This window comes from Anneissia japonica, unplaced genomic scaffold (assembly GCF_011630105.1).
Source record: "Anneissia japonica isolate Jap-2015-1 unplaced genomic scaffold, ASM1163010v1 scaffold23495_len113985_cov154, whole genome shotgun sequence".
Lineage (NCBI taxonomy): Eukaryota > Metazoa > Echinodermata > Crinoidea > Comatulida > Comatulidae > Anneissia > Anneissia japonica.
The window spans coordinates 87,944-98,214 of record NW_022686072.1 but is presented as its reverse complement, the minus strand read 5'-3'; the positions used below and the strand labels follow the sequence as shown (position 1 = coordinate 98,214).

Genomic DNA, 10,271 nt, shown 5'->3' with positions numbered 1-10,271 from the left:
AAAAAAACGACGTTAAGGGGAAATAACACAAAAGATATTCCCCTTGGACTAGTTATTAATTATAGGCCTAGTAAATATTATCTGTAGGTTTTTGAAGGCTTAGGCCAAGTTAATTAATGCTGAAATGACGATGATGATGATTATTATTATTATTATTATTATTATTATTATTATTATTATTATTATTATTATTATTATTATTATTATTATTATTTAATATTAATTACATTACAGGGATAGTTTGGCCAAGTTCAATAATGCCGGAATTATTTTATTTATTATTATTTAATAATATTTCTCTTATGCACTCTATTTTTTATTCCATACTTCAATTTTTTCCCCAATTTTTTCACAATTATAATCAACGTCATGTGAAGCGTGACTGTTGGTGTCAGCCTAGGACCCTACAGTAGGGACTTTAGGCCTAGGGAGGGGCCTAGGTAGGACTTAACCCAGCATGTAGTTAGGCATAGAATCTATCCTCTTTCTCTCTAGCCTTTGGTATTACTGTACCGATCTACAAAGGGGGTACTACCTTTTGTTGTATATATTATACTAACATTTAATAACATACAAAAAGGTCACAGTTAGTTACACACGTACATCCCAGTAATTCAGTAAGATTTCATAGGGCGACCGTAGGTAACAAAGACAGAGCAATAATAGTAAAACTCGAGCGTCACGACATTGCGAAGTGTTTGCTCTTGTTATCGAACTAGAGTCGAGTCAATCCGAGATGGTCCTAGTGAAGTTTATGCAAATGTTTCGTACGGAAAAAAAATCGCCCCTCGTCTGTCAAGCCGAAAAATAAAAAAAATAGTGAAACAAAAAAAATTTGAGTTAAAAAGAGGAAAAGGTGTACCCAAGTACAGTGGCGATCCAGCAGTGGAGTGAAAGGATATCTTGATTATTTCCCACTTAGTTACACCAACCATGGTGGGGCTATTATTATTATCATCATTAACATTATTATCATTATTATTACTATTAATAATAATTATTATTATTATATTAATTATTATTATTATCATAATAATAATTATTACTGTATTATTATTATTATTATTATTATTATTATTATTATTATTATTATTATTATTATTATTATTATTATTTTCATCATTATTATTATTACTAAGAACACATAATAAGTACGGACCGATTTTGGCCACGGACCAATGTTGTTCCTTTTAGGACTAACTATAGAGATGTTTCGAGAACGATCGGATATTCGTACGATGTGCATTAGAAACCGCTATCGAAACCGTACGGTTCCGTGGAGTGCGAATAGCCTGTACACGTACAACGGTTTCTTTGTACTGTATCTGTATTTGTTTTTCTTCTCCAGTAAACGTCGCCATTAGGGGCCTAGAGCTGGTATGGCGGATACCATGGATACTCCATGATGATACCTACTGTGTTTATTTCATGATTAGTCAGTTCTATATATTGAAGTTAGCTTTCGAAAAAAAAGGTATTGTCTAGAAATCCTGGCATACTTATTTGATGGTCTTAATTTTCGGGGTCTGATATTTCGAGTGGGTCTGATATCTCGTAATCTTAGGTCTTAGCGTTCGTAGGTCTGAGCTTTCGGGACATAACACCCCAATCGAAACGTCAAGATATTCTCAACCAGGGAACAGTGAAATAAACCTTTCCGGGCTGCCAATCAAACTTCCAAGTAACCAATCAGAACAAGGCATATACGCGCTGTTTATAAACACGTTTTCCACGCACAAACACACAAGTTACGAGTTTGTTCAGTGCGAGAAGGGATGTTGATATAACTATGCAGTACAAGAAAAATCTTTTCCAAAGCCAAAAGAAAAAGAGAAAGAAAATTGCCTAGGCCTACGGTGGAATATGGTTTGTGGAAGACGGCATGAAACCTTTAATACAGTACAGGTATTATGGGATGGTCCCACCAAGGGATTCTGGTGGGCCACCAAGGGATTCTGGTGGGCCGCCGGAGAGAAAAGAGACGACAGGGAGAGACGAATCTGGGTGGACCTATACTGTATATGTGGAAGCTGCGTCTTGTGAGCAGGGATTAGTCAAAATAAAGCCCTGTTTTATGATCAGCTTTGGTGTCTGGATCGACTTGTTGTATATCATCACTGCCACTATAGGTCACACTGATGCCGTGACCAGCCGTTTTATCTTCTTTTACCGAAGGTAAGGCCAAATATGGTGTTGAGTCCTTGTAAACTAGCAATAAAGACAATATAATACAACAGTATAACTCATAGAACAGAATTTAATTCTTTCCTCGCGGTTCTCTCTCTGTGGCAACTCCTGCCCTCAACGTCGGTATTGTCACACAGGACAACAGTAAGAACACCACATTTCCCCCTCTCTAAAAGCAGAAACTATAATCACAGTAAAAATGACTGTATACCATATAAGGTACAATGTAAACTCAGTTACTATAATAATAAACACTTCTATTTCTTACTGGTACCCATAGCATAGTCACGAGTCCATCTAGGTGGATTTCTAACTCTCTTACTCCTTGAGAAACGTGAACCTAACTGAGTTGAATTGTTGTTCATTGAATCATCAGCAGTTGGAAAAATTATAAAGTCACTACTGTGTCACACAGGCTGTCTCTTATACACATCTAGATGTGTATAAGAGACAGGGGGCTAGGTGTTTCACATTCCATTTTTGACCATTGGTCATTACGTAAGTGTTTAGACCAACATGTTGTCTAATTTCCACCGGTTCAGTAAATTTACTCTCACCCTTGCGGACATTCCAGGGCTTTTTAATTCTAACAATATCTCCCGGGGAAAAACTCTAGTTTTGACGCACTTCCGTTTGTCGTACGCCTCTTTAGACTTTGCTTGCTTTGCTTTTGTTCTATTGTCTATTTCGACTGAAGACATTTGCTTCTGTAGGCGATGTTGTCACTCCAATGATATCTAACAAAGTCAACATATGACGCCCGTGTAGTACCACAGAAGGGGATTCCCCAGTAGTGGCATGTCGCGTAGCGCGATAAGTAAGAAATTCCGTCACAGCATTTTTTACTGGACGTTTATCGATTCGCGCCGTTTGAATAGTTTCATTCAAAATCCGGTTAAAGCGCTCGACAGTACTGTTTCCTTCTGGGTGATACACCGCAGAAAATTTGTGTTTGATGTTACGTTTTTGCAAAAAAGTTTCAAACTCCTGGCTAGTTAACTGCGTACCATTATCAGAAACTAGTTCTTCAGGATAACCTTCACGACTGAATACCTTAGTCAAAAAATAAATTACAGTTTTGGCTGTAATATTTGGGCAAAACGCAACTTCTGGCCATTTACTTCGGTAATCGATTAATGAGATAATGTAACGCTCGTTCGCAGGTGCAGAATAATTCGGACCTACGAAATCAATCCCGAGCTTTTGCCATGGACGTTCTGGCAATTGTACCGGCTGCATAGGAGCCACTCGTGTTTTCGCAGACTTGTCAGCAATTTGGCAAGTTAAACAATTAGTAATTGTGTCAGGGTCGAATAGAGCAAGACCAGGGCTATTAATAATATCGGATTTAATATCCTGAAAAGCGGAATTTGTTTTGTCTGTCCATATAAATGGTTCAATGGATTGTACCTCTCGCAATGCGCTTACTCTTGCTGAAAAATTTGGCACAAACCTAGCATAAAAGCCTGCGAGTCCTAGAAATGACTTAAGTTGGAGATTATTCTGGGGTATTGCAGATTATTTTTTACGTTTGGTTTGCGGCGTATTTCAATTAACTTATTCGTTACTTGTACTATTTTGTTAAATTATTTAATTAAATTATATTTATAATATACCATCATATGTAATAAATGATAAGAATGCATGGAGTTTTTTTTTTTTACTATCTGGCAAGCCGACTGAATTAGACCTGTCTCTTATACACATCTAGATGTGTATAAGGGCTTGGATTAGATCCTTGCCTATTAGGCTACTTCCTTTAGTTACTACATAAAATGTTGCATTTGCACATTTAGATTTAAACTGAACTTTAGCTTTAAAATATCCTACTGTTGTTATCTTATGAGATGTATAGCTAGTTATAGGCATTATACATGGTTCCAATGCAACTCTAACAAAATATTTATCAAATAATTTAAGTGAAAGTAAGGATACATCAGATGCTGTATCAACAAGCATTTGAATATTTATAGAGTTTAATTTAAGAGTTTCCCATACACTTTTCCTTGAATCAGTGTTGCTTGACCGTGTACACAATACTTCAATCATGTCGCCATCTTGATCAGTCTCACCTAGCGTGTTCAACCTGCTTAACAACTTTCCTTTTACCACGGCAAACACTAGACAGATGTCCCTTTTTTCCACAAGAGTTGCAGTCCTTTGACCTTGCAGTACATTCTGGCGAATTTGCTAAATGTTGAGGTGAACCACAGCGATAACACTTGGCATTGCTATTTGGCCTGGGCCTCTGTTTCTCCTTCTTAAATTCAGCTTTAGCACCTCTAGACTTAGCTTTGTATTTCACCTCAGAGCATGTATGAGTATCACCTCCGCCCATAGACTTGGCCTCTTTCATCGCAGTTTCACACTGCCTCGCTAGTTTAATGGCCTTGTCCAGCTTGACATCGGTTTCTGTAAGTAATCTAGTTCGTATTTTGGAACTATTAGTCTTCTCTACAAGTTGATCTCGTAGCATTTCGTCCTCAAACGTACCAAATTTGCATCGTGAAGCCAGTTCGCGGAGCGCTGCAATGTAATTGTCGACTGATTCGTGCGGGAGCTGTGCACGCTGACGAAATCTATATCTCTCAGCCACCACACTAACCTTTGGTGCAAAATGACTCTGCAATGTTGTCATTGCCTTTGTAAATATATCGTCACCTGCTTCTCCTAGTTCTGGTAACGTGTAAAAAATTCGTTGGCCTTCCAGACCTAGCGAGTGTAAAAGTATAGCTCTTCTACGCTCCGGCGATTCCTTCACTGTATTCAAAGCGAGTAGGTAATTTTCGAATAATCGCCTCCACTGCAACCACGGTATGACAGGGTCTCCCGGCGTAGGCAGAAACTGCACGGGTGCCTCGATTTGTGTGCTTGTCATTGTAATGACTTGTAGCAAAATTTAGAACTTGTAAATGGTAATGAAATACGAACTGTCACCATATCCCCCATCTTTGTATGGTGTTGAGTCCTTGTAAGCTAGCAATAAAGACAATATAATACAACAGTATAACTCATAGAACAGAATTTAATTCTTTCCTCGCGGTTCTCTCTCTGTGGCAACTCCTGCCCTCAACGTCGGTATTGTCACACAGGACAACAGTAAGAACACCACACCAAAAAATAAAAATACTTGTTTAGCGTCACCCTGATTTTCTAGCCACCTCTCTTTTTTTTGGTAAAAAAGTGCTGAAAATCGACTAAAAAATGCCGATAATAGAGGAAAACGATCTTTTTTCATCTTTAGCACAGGGAACAAGATGTGAAGTGCGCCACCAAGTGTGTTTTCTTTTTCTGCAGAAAATAATAGATTCCCCTCACACATGTGCTTGTTGACAGAAATCGCGAACAATTTGATCGGGTATCCGATCATTTCGGTCGCGCTATTTTGGTTATGCATTTCGGTCGCGGTGTATGGAGCGCCGAAGGCGTGACCGCGAATGTATAATAAGATATCCTAAGCAGTATAGGCCTAGGTCTGCCGTTTAATTAAGCACGAAAACAGTCATTTTTATTTTACTACTTTTTGACTAATTGTAATACAGTTTATTTTAGCATCAATTTGTATTACAGTATTTTCTTTTTACAGAAACATCCTTTTATGATCTATGTGAATGGGAAGGAGTTAACAGTATTATAACGTAATATTTATGGCAGGAGATGTCTGGAGACTAGAGGAAAATATAGGGAAAAAAGTATTGCAAATATACCGTCTAAATTATAAATACTTGGAGTATATTAAACTTTCTTATCTGAGATTAATCTGGACCTTTCGGTTTTCAAATTATTGTTAAAATAAAAAAGATTGACTTTTTTATACCTAGTTTAAAATTATAAATTGTTAACTAGCACTGCAGCAGTTAGCCTACGGAACCACAATGCTTATTAAAATAAATATTGTACAAACAAATCTTTTATGTAAAATTTAGTGTCTGTTATAGCCTTGTAAAAGATTTGGCTTGGCACCAATGCAGTTTTTGAAATCTCTAGGCCTACACAGAATCCTACACATTAGGGCCTAGGCCAGCAAAAAATATAATTAAAAAAAAATTAGCCCCCGCCCCTTTCTTTTGTCCTATCTTCCATCGTCGATCGTGCCACATCTTTCATCAATATCATCATCAGCAGCAGCTGTGCAGGAGCGGTTGGCGCACCGGTTGTGGCTTGGACTCCCAGCCCTGAGGTCGGGGGTTCGAAACTCTGGCTGTGCAAATCGTTTGTGTCCTTGGGCAAGGCACTTTATCTACGGTTGCCTCTCTCCACCCAGGAGTACAAGTGGGTACCTGGTAGGTTCAACCTGCGCTGATTACTAGCTGCAATTTATGGAATGATAATATAATTGCATTTACTAATTTAATTTGGTGTTTCAATGTGTTCCATATGTGTTTGATCCAATGACCGGGGTAGTAATGTGAAGCGCTTAGAGGCCTTGTAAAGCGCTACATAAGAACGACATATTATTATTATTATTATCTTTTCATGTATCAATTTTTCAAATAGACCACAGTATTTGTTCTAATTTTAATAAGCCTGTGGTATATATATGCATGCTGATTATTTGCTTCTAAGTCCTAAACTTACTTTGTTTCGTGTATTCACCCATATTAGTTGTTTTACTTCGCCGGTCAACGTACGTATAATCTGTGTAGGCCTACGCTCGGTGAACGTGAATAAGTACTCCGTTACTGTTGTTCGTATCTCTAGCTAAGCATTGGCTCGCTGGATATCCTATTGTTATTCAGTTATGGCGACGGGTAAAAGTTCAAAGAAATCGTCGTCCCCTTTACCTGGCCTTAATCAAGGTAATATTAATGCACCACCAGCTCAGGCTGGTAATGATAATTAGAAAAAAAAAATACAGAAACAACCAGGTGTCAATGAGACATGTCTGGTGCATGCGCAGGGGAACTTGCGTAATTTTTTTTACGCATGTAGTTATAGGAGCTAGGATTTCATGCTGCATTTCTGGCCATTAACAGAACTGGTCCATGGCACCCGGCTTTTGGAAAAAAAAAACCGGGTTATACATCCTGCTGGTTTGTTGAATAGCGAAGGGTTCTTAAATTATTTATTGCCACTGAAGCCCATGAGATGAAGTGAGTGATTGTTGTTTACATTCCAATGGCTATGTGTTGCTGGCAGGACTCTCTTGTTAACTCCCAATGGACTCTTAAAACCAATTAAAGTTAAGTTTATGGAGCTGCTAACAGCTCCCTCTGGACCATTTGACAGCTCCCTCTCAACTATCAGACAGCTCACTATGGACCATTTCTGCTAACGGGGACTTTTGCCTCATGTGTTTTTTTCTGGTTTTAGTGTTAGTGGCATGAGGGACTTTTCTCCTTACTTGATTATGGGGAATTGAATACGTCTGTTGCAAAGTATCTATTTGGTGATTGAGCCCTCATCGGTCGTTGCGCTCAACGGGCAGCGCATGCGCGCTAGCGAACTTGTTCGGAACCTGTCTGTAAAATGAGGGAATCCGGCGTTCCAACTTCAACATAAATAACGTTAATTACCAGTGTTTTGGTATGTTGTAATAGTTATGAACCGTATTGCTTGTTTTAGTAATATATCATGACTTGCATAACCTTACTGTTGTGAACGTATTTTGTCTACTTAGTGTTAATAGGCTTTCAACTTTAGGCCAGCTGACGTTGTTCAGGCTTGTGTTCACGCTGATTCGTGCAGCGAGAGATTCCCTCGTTTGATAAGTTTAGGTCACGTGACTCATACGGCACTTGTTTACTAGTTAGGCCTACCTGAGACGACAATTGATCAGGAGAGTGCATTCTGTTACTATTTTATATGATATGTTAAAGATTCATATGATAGGCCTATATTATGCCTTTAATTACTATGTTGATATTGTTTATTACTATTTTATCGTTTCTGGTTTATTACAGTGATAAATGAACACACATTACCACCACACACGCTACCACCACCACTACAGTATAGTGTAAACTACGCCACGCACCGCATTACGCACTACGCAATACAGTACTCTACTAGTCTACGGGAACTTATTTTAATATCACTCATCTACTGTATTGATAAACTTGCTTGAGCACATACCCTCACATGATAAAGTGTTATCATCATCTACAATAAACTACCATTGTGTCAACTTGGAACAGTTGTGTACAGTAATTCTACCGATATCCGAACCAATATTACAGCATAAGGCGGAGACATAATAACAGCCACCCTTTTTGACATGGTCCCTTGAGCCGGATAAAATAATATGGCAGCTGAACTGAAGCAACTCAAAATTATACGACGCAATGCTAAGGGAAACCTAACCAGACAATGCACTGCACTGAAGAGGCTATGTTCGCAGGAAAACCCTGATTTACCAGAGATTACGAAGAGGGCTGCTCTATTGGAAGATTTATTCCAAACAGTGGAGAAGGAACACACAGAACTGGTTTCTCTTGTGGAAAAGGAAGAAGATTACGCCACTGAAGAGGCCTAGATGGAAGTATGTCAAGAACAATATTTATTTGAGAATGAACAGATAAAATGAATTATTAATGAGTTACAGATTAAGTTCTAGTGGAAAGGATAATGTTGTTATTGTAGATGGTAGCAATAGTGCTAGTAGTAATCACAATGATACAAGTCCTAATAATACTCAAAATAATAATTCAAATGATAATGTTAGTGATAGCAATGAAAGTAATAATGATCAGATAGACGATGATGTAAATGATGTGATTGATGATAACAATGTCACTAACTTCTCTTCATCCACAGCTAGTAGTGGCTCATCGGATGTGAATGCATTTAATTGGGAAGGCCTACTGCAAGCAATCGCCTTACCACGAAGCCAGCCGAAGAAGTTTCGTGGTGACCCATTACGCTACCATGCCTTCATCACTTCATTCCATAGTACAGTTTCACAGGTACCTGATGATGGCTTTAAACTACAGCATTTACTTTCCCTCCGTCAGGGAACAGTCTATTCCTCTATTCAGTACTGTGTACTAAAGCCAGCCACAGAAGGGTACCAAGCAGCTCTTAAGAAGTTGAAAGACAAGTTTGGAGATGCTGATATAATCACTAAAGCCTGGAGTGACAAAATATTAAAGAGATGCAGTTACCATCGACTCCCTTAGCGACTTCACAGACGATCTGGGCAATTGCTGTGGCATTCTGGAAGCATTGGGGAAACTAGCCAAACTAGACACAATGGATGGATTGTCCAAAATTGTACAGATTCTGCCGCTATTCCTCAGAAATAAATGGAAAGATGTTACCTTCAAACTGAAAGCGAAAGGTACCACTGCAACACTTAAACACCTTGTCGACTTTATCCAGAAAGCCAGGGACAGGGAAGACGACCCTGTATTTGGCACAACACTGACCAATAAGAAACCAGAAAAGGATAAACCCGTACACAGGATTAATATAAAGAACCAACGATCCCCAACAACCATAAACTTCACGCAAGCTAAAGACAGCAAGAAGTTACCTAGAATGTTCTGTCCATATTGCAACAGTACTGAACACTTCCTTGGGGGTAGCAAAAACTTCAGAGATTTGAACAAGGCCAGATGATCGACTGGATAAGCCATAATAACAAGTGTCGAAACTGTGCAAGAAAACACAGCACCTCAGAGTGCACTCTACGAAAGGGCTGCAAATTATGCTCAGAGATTCACCTTACAGTATTGCATGACACACTAACACCAACTCCTCATTCTCTTCCAGCCACAGCAACCAGCCAACTGTACAGTTTTTGTCAGCAGTATAAACCGAGAGACGTATTCCTAAAGATTGTTCCTTTGACTATATATAGTCCAACTAGCCTGATTGACAACTATGCCGTATTAGATGATTGGTCCATTAGAACGGGTCCATGAGAACTATGCTGCTTTAGTTAAACCTAAAGGACACGAAAGACAATTGTTTGAAGACAGTGGAAGATGGGTTTACAGATATCCCTGGATGGAATTTAAACTTACAAATATCTGCGAGAGGTGAAACTCACAACAGGTGCAACTTAGATGATGCATTTTCATCCCCCATGCTGATACTGGGGAGTTATTCATATCCAACACAAGACCCAAAGAGGGATTTCT

The 10,271-nt window shown here is 38.7% G+C and overlaps 1 protein-coding gene across 1 annotated transcript; it reads left to right on the top strand.

Moving 5' to 3' along the window:
* The first annotated feature begins 8,720 nt into the window (after positions 1-8,720).
* Positions 8,721-9,305, top strand: LOC117113391 (GATA zinc finger domain-containing protein 14-like). Its single transcript, XM_033256711.1, has one exon. It carries the CDS (start codon positions 8,721-8,723, stop codon positions 9,303-9,305), a length of 585 nt encoding a protein of 194 aa, XP_033112602.1.
* Positions 9,306-10,271: the final 966 nt, after the last annotated feature.